The sequence below is a fragment of the Malassezia vespertilionis genome, chromosome 6 (assembly GCF_029542925.1).
Source record: "Malassezia vespertilionis chromosome 6, complete sequence".
In the NCBI taxonomy this organism is placed as follows: domain Eukaryota; kingdom Fungi; phylum Basidiomycota; class Malasseziomycetes; order Malasseziales; family Malasseziaceae; genus Malassezia; species Malassezia vespertilionis.
In genome coordinates this window covers 253,694-272,575 of record NC_079252.1, presented here as the reverse complement: position 1 = coordinate 272,575, position 18,882 = coordinate 253,694, and the positions used below count along the sequence as shown (strand labels likewise).

The window sequence follows — 18,882 nt, the reverse complement described above, 5'->3', positions numbered from 1 at the left end:
TCACATTCACAGTTTTATAGCACCATCCTTTCACACCTCCGGATTCATTTCCACGAGCGCATGGCTATGTAAATGATCAATCCAATCGCGCAAAAAGGCGCGTGCGGCACGCTTGTCTTGCGCGCTGCCACTGATGGTCTCTGCGTCGCCTACAACCACAAACTGGCGCTTTGCACGCGTCATGGCTACATTCAGACGGCGCTTGTCCTGCAGAAATCCCACATCGTGCTCCTCGTTGCTTCGCACCAGACTGATGACCACCACTTCTTTCTCGCGACCTTGCATACCATCCACGGTGCCGATTTCGATCGCTTGCTCGTACTTTTGACCAAGTTGGGAGCTCAGCAAGTCGACCTGTGAAGCGTAAGGAGAGAGCACGGCAATCCAACTTGGATCTATCCCATGTTCGACCAGCATAGTAATGTGCCGCTCAACGAGGACAACCTCATTTTCGTTGCACCGTGACTTGGACTGAAGCAGGGATCCTTGCGCGTCGTCCTCGGCGAGTTTGTCAAACATCCCTGTGCCAGTAGTGTCATAAAATACGACGGGTGCATTCCAAAGCTCCGCGTCCATTTCCTCAGTATTGCTGTCGCACAAGCGGATGCTACTGCAGCTTGGATCCGCCAAAAGCTTTCCCTCGTACAAAGCCTCGTTGGGAAACGCCATGATCTCGTCGTTCATGCGGTACTGCACACGGAGCAGTGCTTTTGCGTCATCACCGTACATGGCAAGCAACCGGTCAAACAGCGTCGTTTCCAGCGTCATGGGAGGGCGCAGTGCGCCGCCATTTTCCATCTGCACGCTGAGCTGCGACGTGAGGTGTCCTGCTAAATCGCTGCGCGTGTTTTGCGCCTTTACTGTCGGTGGCAATTGCAAATGGTCGCCAGCAAGAAATAACTTCCCGTCGCTCTTCAGTTTTAGAATGGCGGTCCAGCACGCAGCTTCCAGAGCCTGTGCAGCCTCGTCAATAATAACGTAGTCAAACTCGATATTTTGCAACTGTCTGCTTCCTGCGCCATGACATGTTGCCATGACAATCCGTGCGCGCTGCAAAATGGTGCCGGTGAGCGAACGCTCGCGCTTCCGATACTCTTTGCGCAGTTCGCGCACTTGCTCCCACATTTTGCGGCGCTCGGCACCTTTTGGGCGCGGAGCAGTACGCCCACTTTTATTGCCTGCACGCGGAGTATCGCGGTGAACGGCAAGCTGCGACATGAGCTGCTCAATTTCTTGCGCCACTTCTCTCACAAGCATGCCTTCCGACGAATGCGTCGTTTGCACGTCCAGCGTCGCGTTCGTCAGGCTTGGCAAGACGCGAGCGGGGTGCCCAATACGCGTCACACACGCGTTTGCGGCATTCAATGGCTCCTTGTAGCCGTGTGTAAGCAAGACGCGTTCGAGCAAATTGTCTACGGCCAAGTTACTAGCGCCGCATACCAAAATCCGCGCGTTGGGATGCGCACATGCAAGTTGGACCACGAGCTCTGCAATCAGCGTCGTCTTGCCGGTACCCGGCGGGCCGTGCACCAATGCAAACTGCTGTGCCCGCATACAAAAATCAAGCGCGTCTTTTTGGGTCGTGTTAAGTCGCGCATTGTGCAAGGCGTGCTCTCTAGACGTCTTTTCCCACGTCGGTGGATGAAGGCCAAACAAGGATCGCACAGTAGACGATGCAGCCGCACCTAGTTCTGACGTGGGATCCGCCATTCCCAAAACTTGAACAAGCGTATCGAGCGATTTCTCCATCCGAGTATAGGTGACTTCATTGACTAGTTTCACTACGCGTACCGTTGGCGGTAGCGTAAAATCCGTGCGCACATCATCTTCTGATTTGGATTTGCCTTGTGCATCATCTATCGCAATCGTCATCAAGGTGTCCGTGACCCGGAACACCACACCGCGCTCCTGGCGCGCCTTGGTGCCTTTTTTCTCCAGTGCATTTTCCTCCAGCGCTACGACATCGCCGGGGCGCATCGCATGCGGCGGAAATTGCGGCGCTCCATGGAGGACATTCGACCGCTCCACGTCAACAAGTCTGCTGTTAGTTTATACAGACACGCACAGTTTTGCGCCCTGCCCAATTCGGACATTGGCGACGTGGAGGCCAAGCAGGGCCAGACCGTTTCGCTCGAGCAGCCGTGGCGGTGCACGTGAGAGTAAAAGTGCATTCTGCTCGCGCTCCTCGTCGCGTTCACGCACCAGCAGCTGTTTCTGCCGGTCCAGCCACGCTCGGGCTGCACTCGCACACGGCGCCCGCACGGGCGTTGGCATGGCAGAGGTGGCTGCACGCGTGGCCTCCACACGGCATTTGCCACGTGGTGATTGCATCTGAACAGAGCCCGGCCGCACGCAGCCCCGTATTCCTCCGCAGTGCTTGTCCCACATTTACCAACATGCGTGCAACCCTTGTAAACCAGCTTCGTGTGCTTGTCCCGATCAAGCGTGCGATTGACTATGGTACGCAAACGTGAACAGTGCTTCTAACTATAGCGGTCAAGATCCGTGTGGCATCGGACGGCAAGGGTGTCGACACAAACGTGCAGCACTCAATGAACCCCTTTGACGAGATTGCTGTCGAGGAGGCAGTCCGTCTGCGCGAGCGTAACAAGGATGCTATCAAAAAGATTGTGCGTGCCCAGGCATTTACTGATCGCAGACTGTCGTTTCTGCCGGGCCTGTCAAGTCGCAGGATGTGCTTCGCACTGCTCTCGCGATGGGTGCCGATGATGCGATCCATATAGATATTCCGGATAAGTCTTTGCCAGGCTCCCTGGAACCTCTGGCCGTGTCCAAGATCCTCAAGGCTACGATCGATAAGGCGAACGAGGAGGAGGAGATTGGCCTTGTGATCCTCGGTAAGCAGGCCATTGACGACGACGCAAGCCAGACGGGCCAGATGCTTGCTGGTATTCTTAACTGGCCGCAGGCAACGTTTGCGTCCAAGGTTGAGCTCAGCGGCAAGGGCGACAAGGGCGACAAGGTCACCGTCACTCGCGAGATTGACGGTGGTCTTGGCGTGGTCGAGAGTCAGATCCCAATGGTGATTACGACTGACTTGCGTCTTAACGAGCCGCGCTACGCGTCGCTGCCGAACATTATGAAGGCGAAGAAGAAGCCTATGAAGAAGTACAAAATTTCGGACCTCGGTCTCGAGAAGGAGATCCAGCCTAGGCTGGAGACGCTCAAGGTTTCCGAGCCGCCCAAGAGGCAAGGCGGAACCAAGGTCGAGAACGTCGACGAGCTCATTGCCAAGCTCAAGGAAGCTGGCCGTATCTAATTGCGCTAGATCTGTAGTATGCAACCCTTGTCTGGGTAGTGCTGCGCGTTTGGATTGGATAAGCCTTTTTGGTTAGTCATCTGCAGTGGGACTTGGCAAACGTGGTGCTTGGGCCAACACTTCTAGTTACGTCCATGTCCGGTCTTATCAAGCCCGAAAAGCTGTCTGCTGCGCCCCAGTTCTCGCCTCTTAACTATGCGCAATTCTTTGCCGCAGGTGGAATCTGTGCAACGGTCACACACGGTGCGCTGACGCCCGTGGACGTTGTCAAGACACGCTTGCAGCTGGAACCTTCGGGCAGCAAAATGTCCATGAGGGAGATGGCAAAGACTATCGTCATGAAAGACGGTCCCAGTGGCTTGCTCACAGGCTTTGGATCTACTGCTGTAGGGTACTTGATCCAGGGTGGTGCCAAGTACTGCGGCTACGGTGCGTACGCAGTTCACGACTAACCTGCAGAGTTCTTTAAGAAGCAGGCAATCGACTACTTCGGCGTGCAAAAGGCAAAGGAGCACCGCCAGCTTGTATACATGGGCTCAGCCACAGCTGCCGAGCTGATTGCAAGCACTTTGCTTACCCCGTTGGAAGCCTCGCGTATTCGTCTCGTGTCCCAGCCTAGCTACGCGCGCGGACTTGTCGACGCAATGCAGCGCATGTGGGCGCAAGAGGGAATGGGCGGCTTCTATGCAGGCTACATTCCGATCCTTTTGAAGCAGGTCCCCTTTTCCATCGGTCAGTTTTATACGAACGAGATGATGCACAACTTTGTAAATGCGTACGTGCCCAAAGACAAGCTGCAACGCGCGGGCAAGACCGGACAAATTACTGTGCAGCTTGGCTGTGGTATCGTCGCTGGTAGCGTTGCTGCGATCCTCTCACACCCTGCCGACACGCTCTTATCCAAGATTAACAGAGGCGGCGTCGGCCACGGTTCCATGATGTCCAAGCTGGGCGTCGCCGCCCAGCAGACTGGCTTTGTCGGTCTATGGGCAGGCCTCGGAACCAGGATTATTATGACTGCCGCACTGGTTAGCAGTCAGTTCCTCATCTATGATCAGCTTAAGCTATTCTTCGGCACTCCCCACAGCATTGAAGTTTAGTCGTAAATACTCCTAGCTACTACACTAAACCTGCTTCTTGGCTTCTGCTGCGATGCGTCGCACCTCGCGCTCCTTGGCGCGCTGCACCTGCGCTAGCGCTTTTTGTGCCCTTTCTTCCTTGATCTCCTGGATCCGCTCCTCGTTGAGCTGCAAAAGCGTTGGGGGCACCAGCCAGTCCCAGAATTTGGTCTTCCATGCGGAACAGAAATGTTGGTCGCTAAAGGTATTCACGACATGTTTGCGTGCGCGCTCGCGGATGAGGAATGCATCAACCTCGGGCATGGTCAGCAGCTTGTACGCCTGCTCCACGTAGGTCTCAAGCTGCTTCGCATGAAATCCAGTCACCTCGCCATCCACAGGCACAGCAATATCCAAGAGAGGACCTGCGGACGCGTTCGAGAGCGTGAGCAGGCCCGCGGCCATGTATTCAACCACATTAATGCCAAAGTGCTCGTCCACCATGGTACTCAGACCTATACTTGCGCGGCGCAGCTTCTCCAGGACCAAGGTGCGCGGTGCATCAATGCACCACTCCACGTTGCGCTCAATCCCAAGCTCCTTGGCGAGCATCTGGAGCGAATCGACGCGCGCCCGATCCTCCTTATTCCTGCACCCACCAATCATGGTGAGCATGAGTGGGCGCCTATCCCCTTGTGCACGCCGCAAAAACGCGTTCTCGGTAAGCAAACGGTGCACCACGCGAAGCTGCATTTCGTGGTCTTTTTCTGGCCGGAATTGCGCCAAGCTCACAATACTGCAAAGCTGACGCGAGTCCAAGGGCAGACGCGCGAGTTGCTCCGTATCACAGGGGGGATACACAATGTGGACGGGGGGCACATACGGAGTCCAAGGGCGTGGGACGGTATGCCGCATCAGCTCTTGCACATGGTTGTGCGTCCAGGTTCCATTCACGGCGATGCAATCGGCGGCACGCAGCGCTCGCCCGTAGAAAGTGCTCAAAATCAAATAGTAGACACTCTTGATACCGCTCAGCAAAATGCTATCGGCAATGCGAGACGAGTTCGTAAGGCCTGAGCTGCGGCTGCGTACACGACGCTGCATGTCAGAACTGATCATCGGGTAGTGGATGTAGGTGCCGACGCGGATCTTGGACGAGAAGTTTTTAACGGCACGCATGGAGAAGCCGTAGCCCACAGAGTCGATGAATACATCCGGGACCATCATTCCCAATGCTTCGTACGTGATACGGTTGCTGCCAAATGCCTGACCAAGCAACGTAAAGTAGCGCCAATAGCTTCCATCCACCAGGTACCTGTTACGAAGCGGCAAGAAAGCAACGAGGTCTTCGCGCAGCGTAATACCAAATCGTTCCTTGCACTTGGCCAGAATTTCTGCCTTGCTCACACCGTCGGGCAAGGGCTCAATGTCGCCCGTGTACACGACGCTAATGATATTGGCGTCGTTTTGCAGCGTGCTGATCGCCTCAAATAATACACGCTCTCCGCCCCCTCCACCATTGCAATATGGGTGCAAAAATCCTACAAACATGTACTTTCCGGGTTCGCGAATACCGAGAGAGACAAGGATGCGAGCTCGTTTTTGCTTGTTTGTATCGCGCAGCGCCCTCCTCCAAGCAAACCTGGAAATGTAGTACATAAACGTGATGGCAAAGGAGAAAATAAAACCAAAGCGCAGCACCACCTCCATCCTATGATGCGTGTCAAGAAACGCGAATACCGGTCGCGTTACGTGCTCCATCATGGAAAAACGAAGGATGCGTAGACGCCCAACTTCGGCTGCAGTCTGCGCACGTTCGCCCCTTGGATGTGGAGGCTGCCGCTACGCCTGCATCTGCCGCGATGGACAAGGACGTGTACTCGTTTGTCGCGGCGTGTGACGTGCAGGAGGACGTGTATGTGCATATGTGCGTATTATACTTGGGGCTCATGCCAGCTTGGACTTGGAGGGGCCGTTGCCGCACAATTCCCCAGCAGAGATCGCTGCCAATGCGGCGCTGCGCCTGCGTGGAGAAAACCAAGGCCAAGGGACCTTGGCGCCATTGCGTGTAGTGTGCCAATTATACGCAGATACAAAACCGATTGCACTCCCAGAATGCACACAGTATATGCCGTTTGCGGATGGGTACAGGTGCGTGTTGCACCCCGCTTACCACAGATGGGATCGGTGGATTCACATTCCGTATGCGATTGCTGCGCTGCCAATCGATGCGATGCTTGTGTTTACAGTGCTGGATATTAGTATGCCGGACTCGCAATATGTAGTGGGCGGTACGACGCTTCCCCTTTTTGGGCGAAAAGGGTCGCTGCGGCGCGGCAAGCAAAAGATGCGTCTTTGGCGAGGCGTCGTGGGCGACACGCATGTGCCATCTGCAACGCCACACGAGCTGCCTGCAGGAGCAGAGTCTGTACGGCTGGAAAAGTTAAAGAAGAAGCATGCGCGGCACAGTATTCCTTCCGTCGATTGGCTTGATGCTATTGCCCAGCACACGATGGAGCAAATTCACACGGCAGCGGTGGCTTGCTCGTCGGACCTTGTTCTCAATGTCGAGGTGCCAGCTTACGAGCTTCCTGTCGTTTTTGCAGAGCCTGAAGCGCAAGTGGCGTCGAGTTTGGCTTTGGCACAGCGCGCAGCGACGGTCCAGACGGTCCAGCCGTCCTTGTTCACCGTCTACGACCCAGAAGCACTTGGCGAGAATTTAGTCGAGGCAAAGCACCGCCGGTTAGTGCGATCACAGCGCTCCAACGTTTTGGACCGCGATCAGAAACCGACAGCATCGATCCGCGACGAGCTGAATGGGATCCTACTTTATTCGCCAACACGCGTGCTGACTTCTGCAGAGATGGACGTAATTTGGTCGTTCCGTTTTTACCTTGCACGGCACTCCAAGGGTCTTACCAAATTCCTCAAGTCAGTGGTGTGGACTGACGCATACGAGGCGCGCCAGGCCACGGAAGTACTGCTTCCCATGTGGGCCGAGCCGGACCTCGCCGACGCACTCGAGCTGCTCGGGCCCGTATTTCTTGATTTGCGCGTGCGCGCCTATGCCGTCCGGCTTTTAGCCCGGGCGGATGACGAAGAGCTCGAGTTGTATCTTCTCCAGCTTGTGCAGGCGCTGAAATTTGACGAGACGGCGTGGAAGTTGACTAGTATGGACACGCCGCAGCGCATGCTTCGTAGTCTGCGCCACAGTGCACAAGATATGCACGACACTGCTCTTGATGCAGACAAGCTGCGACTGTCTAAGCTGCTGTGTGCGCGCAGTGCTGCGAACCCCGTGCTGGGAACCATGTTTTACTGGTACGTCAAGGTCGAGACCGACGATGCGCGCCATGGCGAGCTGTACACGCGTGTCTTGCATGATCTGCAGGCGTGTTTGCAGGCGTCGAATCCGTCACTTGCGCAGCAGCTTGTCCGGCAGGGCCACTTTGTCAGCACACTCGCGCAATACTGCCAGGAGCTCAGGCGAAGCAAGGAAGCGCGGCCCAAAAAAATCGAGCGGTTGCGCGCACTGCTCCAAGATAAAAAGAGCGGCCTTGCTACGTTTGTGCCACCTCTACCACTCCCGCTTGACCCAATGGTGCATGTATCTTGCACCATTGCTGCAAATAGCACCATCTTCAAAAGCAACCAATTTCCGCTCCGGATCGAATTTTGTGCCGAGGAGAGCGAATTTGTTTGCGAGGCGGGCGCAAAAAGGGGCTCGGACACGAAGTCGAGCGGCACGTATACCATTATTTGCAAAAATGGGGACGACCTGCGTCAGGACCAACTGGTCATACAGCTGTTTACCCTTATGGACCGGCTCATGCGTCACGAAAATCTCGATTTGCGCATCACGCCCTACCATGTGTTGGCCACAGGCGTGAACCATGGCATGGTTCAGTATATACCCAGCATGCCGATTGCGACGATCATGGCAGAGTATGGTGGGAGTTTGCTAGAGTACATGCGCGTGCATCATCCCGATCCCAGGAACGCCGCCTCGTTTTATGTCCAGCCGTCGGTGCTGGATACGTTTGTGCGCAGTTGTGGTACGTTTTCACGAATGCTGACCGTAGCGGGGTATTGCGTCATTACCTATTTACTTGGTGTTGGCGACCGGCACCTGGACAATTTGCTGGTTGCGCCGGACGGCCACTTTTTCCACGTCGACTTTGGCTACATTCTTGGTCGCGATCCCAAACCTTTTCCGCCGCCTGTCAAGGTGTGCAAGGAAATGGTGGATGGTATGGGCGGTACATCATCCGTGTACTATAAACGATTTAAGCAACTATGTCATACTGCGTTTGCATGCCTCCGCAGAAACGCAAACTTGATTCTCAATCTCGTGTCGCTCATGGTCGATGCCAATATTCCTGATATTCGTGTCGAGCCGGACAAGGCAGTGCTAAAAGTCCAGGAAAAGTTTATGCTCGACATGAGCGAAGAAAATGCTGTCGCACATTTTGAGGCGCTCCTGAATGAGACCTCCTACCTGTCCACCATGTTTGATCGGCTGCACAACATGGCACAATACTTCCGCCAGTAGTTTTGTAGCGTCGCCTCCACCTGTGCAAGCCTCCGACATTTTTTCGCTCGCCGGCGATGGACGAGCTGCGCGCGTTTTATCCCGACCGCGTCCCCATCCATCTCTCCAATGGGATTGCATACGTTTGGGAGAGCCGCGATGTGGAATTTGTGCGCGCCAAACACAATCTATGTGGCCTGCTAAGCGGCACATTACCGCTTATTCCGCAGCAAAACGTATTCCTCGGCTTGCCGCTGCGTCTCCTTCCCGAAGAAGTGGTCTTGCTGCTGCGGCGCGGCGCGGCAATCTTGATTGATGAGGCACATGCTTACTTTCCTCCGACTGAGGCAGAGCGCGAAGCGTTTTTTGAACGCGAAGCGCAGCGTATTCTAGCCCAAAAGGAGGCGACAATTCAGCAGCAGGAGGAACATCGCAAACGCGTAGAGGATGCCATGCACGGCGAAAATACGGTAGATCCAAAAGCTTTGGAGAGGCGCCGTGCGCGTCAAGCAAGCAAGCAAGAAAAAAATGCAGCCGCGCCCTCTGCTGTGCCCCAAGATCCTGCATCCGTGCTGGAGCGCATGCCCTACGTGCACTATACCCAGGGTTCCTCTAAGGAGGTACCTGGCTACCGCCCCTTGACGCGCACGATGCAGAGCGTGAAAGATGGTAAAGTTAATGCGTATGATACACTCAAAGACGCTGCGCTTGCAGAGGTATGGGAATACCCCAAGACGGCCGAGCAGCGTGCACGGTGTGCGGTATTCGAAGACCTGCATGGGAAAGGGTATTTCATGAGCACGGGCTTGCGCTTTGGTGGCGATTTTGTTGTGTACCCTGGCGATCCTTTGCGGTACCATTCGCACTTCACAGTGACGGTGCTTACGACGCCGGACCAGCCACTAGCGGCATTCCAAATTATTGCTTCGGGTCGACTGGGCACGGCGGTGAAGAAATCGCACTTGCTCAGCCAGGCGTATCTCACATCTACAGACGATGAGGTTGCATGGATGCAGCGCACAGAAGGACTCGACGATGCGTCCAACGCAGTGGCAAGGTCGTGGGGCGGCGTGCAACATTGGAGCTTGGCTTGGGCTGGATTCGGTACATAGAAGCACAGATAGCTAGGACTATGACAGGGTATAATGTATACATACATTCGCTGTGCAGGTGCTCAAAGGCCTTTGCTCTGTACAACCCTCGGCACTAGCGTCAGCGAGCTCATTTGCTCTAAAACAATATCAAGATTGCCATGATCGGCCCCAGATGCAAGCGTCGACGGTGATACAGGTGCATCATCCCCATCTCGCTCTCGCTTTTTTCCTGCAGACAATCCCTGCTTCGCTGCATCGTGGGACTGTCCGCACGGTTGTGCATCGTCTTCGACGCGTTCTACAGACCGCGAGTCCATCGGTGATCCATTTTCGACTTGCTCTGGCTCATCACCTTCCCCGTCTTCAATCCCTTGTTCATTTCCTGACCGCCAGGGTTTGCGCACAAGACTCGCACTCGGCCCGTACAGATCACGAAGACGGCCCGTGCCATGTACCGTGATGCCAAAAAAAAACTGGGGGGGATAGTAATGCGCGTCAATTAAGTGCAGCCGTCGCAGCTTTGGTGTAAGGAATTGCCGTGTGCATAAAGGCTCGAAGCAACCATACTATTGTCAGTCGTGCCGATCCACGCACCGTTTTTTCACCGCGCGCTTTCCGCTGTGCCGTCAATGCACTATGGCATTCGTCTACATGCAGCGTTAAAAAGTGTGCGCTTGGAAATGACTTTCCGCAGCGTGGCGTGCTCTCTTCCGCGCGCCGGCATGCTGCCAACGTAGTCGCTGCCGTGCATGGTTGGGGCAGTGGCGCCATGCATCGAAATGCGTGCTGCTCCAAGTAGTGTGCCTCATACGCAGCATTTGATGCAAACGGAATCGGGTGTTTATGGGGCGGCAAGTGGCACACGACCTTCCATGCCTCGTCCTTCGGCGCCGCCCATCGCCGCTTCGACGCCATGGCACGTACTTGTTGCTCTTGGTGCACTGGCGTTCGCAGTCACGTGCAGATACTGATCGCTGCGCTGTGACTCGGACCACCATGACTGTGCAGCGCGTTGCAACAAAGCCTTTTGAAGGACAGAAGCCGGGCACCTCGGGACTTCGGAAGCGGTGAGTCTACTAAATATGCTAACATATAGTGTCAAAGTTTTTGAACAGGAACATTATACGGAGAATTTTGTGCAGGCTATCCTGGATGCGATCCCAGACGGACCGAAAGGATCTACTCTGCTTGTGGGGGGTGACGGTCGCTATTTTTCTGAGCCTGCAGTGCAAACGATTATACGCATATGCGCTGGCAATGGGGTAAACAAGTTGATTGTTGGGCAGAATGGTATTCTGTCTACGCCTGCGGCCTCGCATGTAATCCGACAGCGCAAGGCCACGGGGGGTATTTTGCTCACCGCGAGCCATAATCCTGGTGGTCCCGACGCTGACTTTGGTATCAAGTACAACACAAAGAACGGCGGGCCTGCTCCGGAAAGCGTCACGGACAAGATTTTTGAGTTGACCAAGTCGCTTGACCACTACTTCCTTGTCGACGGTCCCGACGTGGACATTGCCGCTCAAGGCACCAAGAGGCATGGAGAGATGGATATCGAGGTGATTGACTCTGTCAAAGATTATGTCGATTACCTCGCGCAGATCTTTGACTTTGACATGATCCGCTCCTTCCTCGGAAACGGTGACTTTTCCGTGCGTTTCGACGCGCTGCACGGCGTCACGGGCCCCTATGCAGAGGCCATCTTTCTCGACCGCTTGGGGCTCGGCAAGAATGCGGTGCAGAATACCCTTCCATTGCCCGACTTTGGTGGCGGACACCCCGACCCCAACTTGACGTACGCCAAGTCGCTCGTCAATGCCGTCGAGAAGGAGCAGCTGTCGTTTGGTGCCGCGAGCGACGGCGATGGCGACCGCAATATGATCCTCGGCAAGGGTGCGTTTGTGAACCCCAGCGACAGTGTTGCAATCATTGCCGACTGGGCAGAGCGTGTGATTCCATACTTTAAAGGTGGCATCCGCGGCCTGGCGCGTAGTATGCCGACCAGTGGTGCCATAGACCGAGTGGCTAAGGCGCACAACTACGAGTTCTTTGAGGTGCCGACTGGCTGGAAGTTCTTTGGGAACCTCATGGACGCCGAACGCCTGTCTATTTGCGGCGAAGAGTCTTTTGGAACCGGCTCGGACCATATCCGCGAAAAGGATGGTCTCTGGGCAGTCGTCGCCTGGCTCAGTATCTTGGCCGCGGCCAACAAGGAGAAGCCAGGTACTTCGGTGCACGATGTGCTACAGGCACATTATAACAAGTACGGCCGCAACTTTTTCAGCCGCTACGACTACGAGGAGGTGAGCAGCGACAATGCCGCAAAGATGATGGACGCCTTACGCAGCAAATCTGAAACGCCCACTTTCATTGGTAGCCAGCTCGGCGCATTTAAAGTCGCTGAAGCAGCAGACTTTAGCTACGTGGACCCCATCGACGGCAGTGTGAGCAAGCACCAAGGCTTGTATGTGTGCTTCGACGACGGCTCGCGCATTATTTTCCGCCTCAGCGGAACGGGCAGTATGGGTGCGACCATCCGTCTGTACGTGGAGAAATATACCCACGATCCAAGCGAGTACAACGCCGACGTTCAAGTGGCACTCAAGCCGCTCATCCACGAGGCACTCACACTCAGCGCACTGCAGCAGTGGACTGGGCGCAACGCGCCTACAGTGATTACATAAAGTAACATAAGCGACAATTAAACTCCGTGGCTGGCTGTTGCGCAGCGTGTATGTTGCGACGCTCACTGTGGCAATCAACGAGCATTGTTCCTAGTATTGCCGCACGCCCCTTGAATCGCGCATTAACAAGTATGGCATCTGTCCCTAAAGCGATGCGTGCGGTATTGATCAAAGGCGACAAAGGCCCTTCGAGCGCGTTGTACATTGGCGATGCGCCGACACCCAAAATTGACCTTACTAGCAATAATGTAATTGTCAAGACAAAGGCGTTTGCATTGAACCGCATGGATTTGCTGCAGCGCGAGGGAAAATACCCTGTGCCTCCAGGCGCGAGCAAGATTCTTGGCGTCGAGTTCAGCGGCACGGTCGCCGAGGTTGGCAGCGGCGCGGCGCACTTCAAGGTCGGCGATCCTGTGTTTGGCCTGACCATGGGCGGTGCCTACGCCGAGTACGTGAGCATTCCCGCGCCCATGTTGCTGCACAAGCCTTCGGCGCTTTCGTGGGTCCAAGCTGCGGCGATCCCCGAGGCGTTCCTCACCGCATACCAAGCACTGCACGTCATTGGTGAGCTCAAGCGCGGCGAGGACGTTTTGGTTCATGCCGGGGCTTCAAGCGTTGGCCTCGCTGCGATCCAGCTGGCGAAAAATGCAGGTGCGAACCGCATTTATGTCACGGCAGGCACGGCGGGCAAGATGGATACTTGCAAGTCGCTTGGTGCTACGGACGCGTTCAATTACAAAGAGGAGAACTGGAAGGATGCACTGATGCGTGCTACCGATAACAAGGGCGTCGACATCATTATGGATTTTGTTGGTGCGCCGTACTTTGCCAACAACATTGCCTCGCTCAAGCTGGACGGACGTTTGATCATCCAAGGCCTCATGGGCGGGTACAATGTCCAAGATTGCAACATTGTGCCCATTCTGTTAAAGCGCTTGCGCATCGAAGGCAGTACTTTACGCAGCCGCGGCCTCGAGTACCAGTCCATGCTCGTACAAGACTTTTTCCACGGCGGTGGTCTCGATGCGATCGTGCATGGCTCGTCCACGGGCCATACCGAACTCGAGGACCGCGTGCGTGTGTACAAGGTAGTTGACTGGAAAGACATCAAAGACGCGCAGGATGAGATGGCCGAAAACAAGAGTAGGTTGAAAGCGTGCCTTGGGCAGACACTGACGCGCAGACACTGGAAAGAGTACGCCAGCACGGAAAACTGACCAAAGTCGTCGCTACAATATCATAGATTATTATACATATAAAGCTTTTCTAGCCAGAAAACTCTTTTCGCAACGACACGGGAATCGGCTTCGTTTCTGTGCGTTCAAATTGCCCATCGGTAAGGCTTGCAGTATATTCTTCCTGGACAGTCTCCAACAGCCCATACAGATTCGAGAGCGCTTCAGCAAAGGCCTGCACCGCAGACACCGTGTTTTCTAGTTGTCAGCGCATGCTCAGATTAAGACAAGAGGATCAGTAGGAACAATTGGAAATGCGTATGATCTAGACATCGCCGTAGCTCCGTCATTTTGAATCGCGTCTCATCTTGGAAGGGAAAGGGGAAATTACTTACCGACCATCTGGACACGAATGTGCACTTTGCTCTCCGAGGGATGCGGAATCCTGGCGTTAGACGCGCTCGCACGCGTGTACGTACGTATACCCGCAAAATTCAACGCGTGCACTACACGTTAGCGCTTGCATCGGGCATTGCAAGACCCCTCATAAACGAAGAATTCCAATTTGTGTACCTCCATCACACACGTACGTGGTGTATCGGGACAACAATAATGAATTTAATCATCGGGGTGCTTTTTTTGCGAACTTGTACGTACTCTTTCATCAACATATACCGCAATGCATTTCCCATGGTATGATCCTCGTCCTGGATACAGAATGTGACAGAAGTAAGCTCGACATCATGCCCCGGGAGCTTTTGTAAATTTTCGCACCTCCTTTACGTACCAGTGTAATTTTCCCTTGCACCGCAGCAGCATCCAATTCGTCGATGGCTGCCATGGTGTTGCCAGCCCAAAAAAAAAAAATTGCGCCGGCGCCGCTACGTGCTGACTAAACATCGGTGCGACGGTCAGACGCAGGAACACACGTTCCAGTCAGACCACCCCCATGTCGTGGAGATTGGGGAAAAGTACGTATACGCGAAATTTTCGCTGACGTTCAGAGTTTCGGGAAGGCTCGACCTTTCCTTTTAGGTCGCATTCTCCCGATCCATATGCGAATGGAAATGAGCAGCAAGAAGCGCCAAAATCGCCCTCGGCACCTACCACGGCAATTTCCAGCACAACCACCCCAAGCCAGCCGGATACAACACATGCGGACCTTTTGACGGTAAGTGTAGTAAATGCACGTGGTTTGTCGCTGCCGAAAGGCAAAGCGCTTGCCAACAAGGTGGACATGACGTCGGCGCGTACGCCTACTCTGAAAGAAAGGCAATCCTGCCTACCTTATGTCGTCCTGGAATTCGACAAGAACGAAGTGCTGATCCTTGCGTCGGGTGGCGACATTGAAGCTCCACATTGGCAGTTTACGGCCAACTTTGACGTGTCGCGTCGGACCGACGTGACCCTCCATATATATTTACGTGCCGAGGTGGTAATGGATGAGCCAGCACGAACGGCGACACCTGCGAGCAGCGTTTTGGACCTCTTTAGAAGCTCGATACCAAAGACGGGCGAAGCAGCACGGCGAGAGGCGATGCATAGTATCTTTGAAAAAAGCGATGTATACCTTGGCGCCGCCAAGCTTACGCCCGCATTCGACGGCTCCAAACGCATGGATACGTGGCTGCCGGTAACCGGCGGCACAGGCGAGATCCGGGTCCAACTTGCGTTCAAATCACAGCTTGGGCGCACGCTTTCCATCGAGTCATTTGAGCTACTCAAGGTCATTGGCAAGGGAAGTTTTGGCAAGGTGATGCAAGTAAGCAAGCCCGATACTTCGCGCATCTACGCCATGAAAATCATCCGAAAAGCACATATCATCAACCGTTCCGAAGTTACACATACGCTCGCGGAGCGGACCGTGCTTGCCAAGGTCAATTCGCCCTTCATTGTACCGCTCAAGTTCTCTTTCCAGAGTCCAGATAAGCTGTACCTCGGTCTCGCCTTTGTCAATGGCGGCGAGCTCTTCCATCATTTGCAGCGTGAAGGTCGGTTCAGCGAAGCGCGCGCGCGATTTTACACCGCAGAACTTTTTTGCGCATTGGAACATTTGCACGACTTTAACGTGATTTACCGCGACCTAAAGCCAGAAAACATTCTTTTGGACTATAAGGGACATATCGCCTTGTGCGACTTTGGTCTTTGCAAGCTCAACATGGGCGACAGAGACACTACGCATACTTTCTGTGGCACGCCCGAGTACCTCGCACCGGAGCTATTACTGGGCCACGGTTATACCAAGTCTGTGGACTGGTGGACACTCGGCGTTTTACTCTACGAAATGCTTACAGGCCTGCCTCCGTTTTACTCGGAAGATGTAAATGAGATGTACCGCAAAATTTTACACGACCCGCTTACCTTCACGCCCGAGATTAGCGCAGACGCGCGTGACCTACTCACGCGATTGCTACAGCGCGATGCTACGCAGCGCCTTGGTACCGGCCCACATGGTACCGCAGAGATCAAGTCGCATCCATTCTTTACGAAACACATCGACTGGGCGCAGCTACTGAGCAAGAAAGTACAGCCGCCATTTAAACCAGGGGTTGCATCCGCATTTGACACGTCCAACTTTGACTCCGAGTTCACCGGCGAGCCAGCTCTAGATAGTGTTGTGGATGAGAGCCAAATGCTCAGTGCCGCCGCACAAGAGCAGTTTGTTGGCTTCAGCTACAATGCAGCAGCCGGCGCAGGAAGCGTCGGCAGCCTTTGGCAGTAAACGTCCGTAGCGGCTGTGCCTAGGGGTAAATTTGTAATTCTTCGCCACATCTGTGGGGCAGTTCCCAACGCCGACGCGCCTGTTCCCTTACGATGTGGATGCGCGTTTTTGTGTCGGCACTTGTGTTGCTTGCGCTGAGCATGCCAGTACATGCCCAAAGCCAACCTATAAGAAGTCCAACAAACGAATACTTTACACCAAAACAAACATTCACGCCGGCGACGACGTTTGAAACGCCGCAAGGTGGGAAGCAGACGCAGATTTCTGGCGTGGGACCTTCTATATCCAGTGACCCGTATACATGGAGCTATACCGCTGCTCAGTCGACACTTCTTCCCACCGATAATCCCTCGCTTTCCTCGAGTCTCGCAAAAGAGGGCCATGGCCCGGGTGCAAGTGACCTGAACCCCGCGCCTGACCACCTTCAAGTAAGTCGTCGAGCGACGCTGACCACAGAACGGCGCTACTGTTAAGGTGAATTCTCCTAAACCGCAGAACAATGCATTGCCTACGTTGCCGGTATCCGGCACCTATGTTATATTGGTGCAGGCACTGCTGGCCTCCTCCTTACTAGTATTTGGTTTGGTGGTTGTGCTATAGGTGTACGATAGGTAATTGGTAAATTCCGATTCCTTTTACGGAGCTACGCAAACGATGTTTGTGGCGAATGCGCGTCTGCACTGGGCTGTGCGGCCCCACGCGAAGGTTGCGTCGCGATTGCTGTCGAGTGGCTCTTGGCTTGTGCGACAGAATGCTGCGACGGCGTGGGTGGATGACTGGCGCCAGGATGCACGGGCAATACGCCTTGTGTGGGTGGCTTTTCCTCCAGCATTTCGTACATGAGCACAAAGTTCTTGGATACCTTTTCCCAAGTGCCTGGATCGAAGAAGATGTACGTACCGCGCTCGTACGTCGGTGTCTTTTGCAGCGGTTCCGTATTTTGCTCCTTGGTAAGCCAAAGATGCAGCGCCTTGTGGTACCTCCAGTTTCGTGCATAAAGCTCCTGAGCCGCGACTTCTTGTAGCACATCGCGCGGCGTAGAGTAAAAGATGAATAAGAGGGTCTCATCGCTGAAGCTCGCGATCTTAGTCTGCGCAGGTGGCGGTGGCTGCACATTGTAGCAGCTCGGAAGATGGTACGCGGGCTCCACTTGGAGCGACGCCAATGACTGATCCTGGGACCATGGGGTAACAAACGTGGATGAGAGGGCACTCGCGGTGTCCAAATTCATGCCAAGGGATTGCAAGTTGCTTCCCATCGTCATCATAGACATATCCGAATCTTGCGTTTTGATCAAGCTCACCAGCCCGACCAGGCCAAACCGGTCGGCGGGCGACGCAAGCACCTGATGGATCGGCATGTTGGCCACTTCGCTATTCGCAAACTGGGAATGCCGCGGCAGATCCTGGCCCACAAGGTCCTCCTCGTGCAATGTAGCGTCCTTGCCCACTTGTGGCATGCCAAGTCTGTTTAGCGAGCCATGCGCCAGCCCGCCGTACGACATCCATCTGGACTGCGGCGCTTGGCCCACGAGAGTCGGTGATTGCGGAAGACTGTGCTTCCGTGCAAGATCCTAGTGGTGAGCTTGCAATAAAACACGTACAATCTTTTGACGTTCGTGCTGCCACGCAGCGGGTTCTGGTGTGAGCGATAGCCTGTTTCTTACATACCCATTGGGTGCACATTCTGTGGTACTGCACCAACCCTTCCTTCTGTGCCTGCATGCCCATGGTTCAAGGCGGGAAATTCGTCGTGTGTAAATGACGCATTGTGCGAAAGCATGTTCATCATACCAGACCCCATAGGAGCACTCCCCATCCCCGTCCCTGCCTGGTTCGCGTACGAAGAAGAAAAGAGGTTAGTGCCGCCAACTCCTACGCCCGTGCCAGAGTGTGGTTGCACCTGTGATCCAAGAGCGGGAAAGTCGGTCAGATCAATGTTTTTCGCATTCGACACGGTAGCGGCGAACCCTGCAGGGCTGCCAGCAAACCCAATCGATGGCCCAGCCGTATTCGAGGTAGGACGACTGTAGTCAGAGTTGCCTGTACGCAGCACATACCCAGAACTCATAGGAATAGCTACACCAGTGCTTTTCGTTTGCGCTGATCCGCGCAGAGACATTCGCACTGTAAGGGAATGCGTACAAAGCAAGAACCAAAGCAAAAGCGTGGCGCAGCAGCCCACTCCACTTGGTCAGCGGCCTAGCAGGCCTTTTCCGACCACGTGTTACGAGCCGCGACCGCGCGTGCACAACTCTTGACGTTGTCCAACATGGCGACGGGGCCGCCAAAAGAAGAAACTGCAGAGATCTTTAGAGCATTTAGGAATGCACACAAAG

At 54.7% G+C, this 18,882-nt stretch overlaps 11 protein-coding genes across 11 annotated transcripts; 7 read left to right on the top strand and 4 right to left on the bottom strand.

Annotated features, from left to right (window-relative positions):
* Nucleotides 1-30: 30 nt before the first annotated feature.
* Nucleotides 31-1,977, bottom strand: MVES1_003025 (DNA helicase; the record flags this gene model as incomplete). Its single annotated transcript, XM_056207842.1, has 1 exon — nucleotides 31-1,977. The coding sequence occupies one exon, from the start codon at nucleotides 1,975-1,977 to the stop codon at nucleotides 31-33; it is 1,947 nt and encodes a 648-aa protein (XP_056063817.1).
* A 419-nt stretch (nucleotides 1,978-2,396) lies between these two features.
* CIR1 (Putative electron transfer flavoprotein subunit) lies at nucleotides 2,397-3,280 on the top strand (the record flags this gene model as incomplete). The annotated part of the gene is made up of 3 exons (XM_056207841.1): nucleotides 2,397-2,460; nucleotides 2,494-2,630; nucleotides 2,660-3,280. The coding sequence occupies 3 exons, from the start codon at nucleotides 2,397-2,399 to the stop codon at nucleotides 3,278-3,280; spliced, it is 822 nt and encodes a 273-aa protein (XP_056063816.1).
* A 134-nt stretch (nucleotides 3,281-3,414) lies between these two features.
* Nucleotides 3,415-4,380, top strand: MVES1_003023 (uncharacterized protein; the record flags this gene model as incomplete). The annotated part of the gene is made up of 2 exons (XM_056207840.1): nucleotides 3,415-3,709; nucleotides 3,740-4,380. 2 exons carry the CDS (start codon nucleotides 3,415-3,417, stop codon nucleotides 4,378-4,380), a joined length of 936 nt encoding a protein of 311 aa, XP_056063815.1.
* A 24-nt stretch (nucleotides 4,381-4,404) lies between these two features.
* ALG11 (GDP-Man:Man3GlcNAc2-PP-dolichol alpha-1,2-mannosyltransferase) lies at nucleotides 4,405-6,048 on the bottom strand (the record flags this gene model as incomplete). Its single annotated transcript, XM_056207839.1, has 1 exon — nucleotides 4,405-6,048. One exon carries the CDS (start codon nucleotides 6,046-6,048, stop codon nucleotides 4,405-4,407), a length of 1,644 nt encoding a protein of 547 aa, XP_056063814.1.
* A 152-nt stretch (nucleotides 6,049-6,200) lies between these two features.
* On the top strand, nucleotides 6,201-8,890 carry VPS34 (phosphatidylinositol 3-kinase; the record flags this gene model as incomplete). The annotated part of the gene is made up of 3 exons (XM_056207838.1): nucleotides 6,201-6,265; nucleotides 6,295-6,489; nucleotides 6,517-8,890. 3 exons carry the CDS (start codon nucleotides 6,201-6,203, stop codon nucleotides 8,888-8,890), a joined length of 2,634 nt encoding a protein of 877 aa, XP_056063813.1.
* Nucleotides 8,891-8,946: 56 nt separating this feature from the next.
* Nucleotides 8,947-9,981, top strand: SEN34 (tRNA-intron lyase; the record flags this gene model as incomplete). The annotated part of the gene is made up of 1 exon (XM_056207837.1): nucleotides 8,947-9,981. The coding sequence occupies one exon, from the start codon at nucleotides 8,947-8,949 to the stop codon at nucleotides 9,979-9,981; it is 1,035 nt and encodes a 344-aa protein (XP_056063812.1).
* A 978-nt stretch (nucleotides 9,982-10,959) lies between these two features.
* Nucleotides 10,960-12,647, top strand: PGM2 (phosphoglucomutase (alpha-D-glucose-1,6-bisphosphate-dependent); the record flags this gene model as incomplete). Its single annotated transcript, XM_056207836.1, has 2 exons — nucleotides 10,960-11,030; nucleotides 11,060-12,647. The coding sequence occupies 2 exons, from the start codon at nucleotides 10,960-10,962 to the stop codon at nucleotides 12,645-12,647; spliced, it is 1,659 nt and encodes a 552-aa protein (XP_056063811.1).
* Nucleotides 12,648-12,778: 131 nt separating this feature from the next.
* MVES1_003018 (uncharacterized protein) lies at nucleotides 12,779-13,864 on the top strand (the record flags this gene model as incomplete). The annotated part of the gene is made up of 1 exon (XM_056207835.1): nucleotides 12,779-13,864. One exon carries the CDS (start codon nucleotides 12,779-12,781, stop codon nucleotides 13,862-13,864), a length of 1,086 nt encoding a protein of 361 aa, XP_056063810.1.
* Nucleotides 13,865-13,913: 49 nt separating this feature from the next.
* RPC19 (RNA polymerase subunit AC19) lies at nucleotides 13,914-14,663 on the bottom strand (the record flags this gene model as incomplete). The annotated part of the gene is made up of 5 exons (XM_056207834.1): nucleotides 13,914-14,080; nucleotides 14,218-14,267; nucleotides 14,302-14,328; nucleotides 14,480-14,577; nucleotides 14,610-14,663. 5 exons carry the CDS (start codon nucleotides 14,661-14,663, stop codon nucleotides 13,914-13,916), a joined length of 396 nt encoding a protein of 131 aa, XP_056063809.1.
* A 108-nt stretch (nucleotides 14,664-14,771) lies between these two features.
* On the top strand, nucleotides 14,772-16,544 carry gad8 (non-specific serine/threonine protein kinase; the record flags this gene model as incomplete). Its single annotated transcript, XM_056207833.1, has 2 exons — nucleotides 14,772-14,793; nucleotides 14,827-16,544. The coding sequence occupies 2 exons, from the start codon at nucleotides 14,772-14,774 to the stop codon at nucleotides 16,542-16,544; spliced, it is 1,740 nt and encodes a 579-aa protein (XP_056063808.1).
* Nucleotides 16,545-17,187: 643 nt separating this feature from the next.
* CDC36 (transcriptional regulator) lies at nucleotides 17,188-18,614 on the bottom strand (the record flags this gene model as incomplete). Its single annotated transcript, XM_056207832.1, has 2 exons — nucleotides 17,188-17,993; nucleotides 18,215-18,614. 2 exons carry the CDS (start codon nucleotides 18,612-18,614, stop codon nucleotides 17,188-17,190), a joined length of 1,206 nt encoding a protein of 401 aa, XP_056063807.1.
* Between the last annotated feature and the right edge of the window lie 268 nt (nucleotides 18,615-18,882).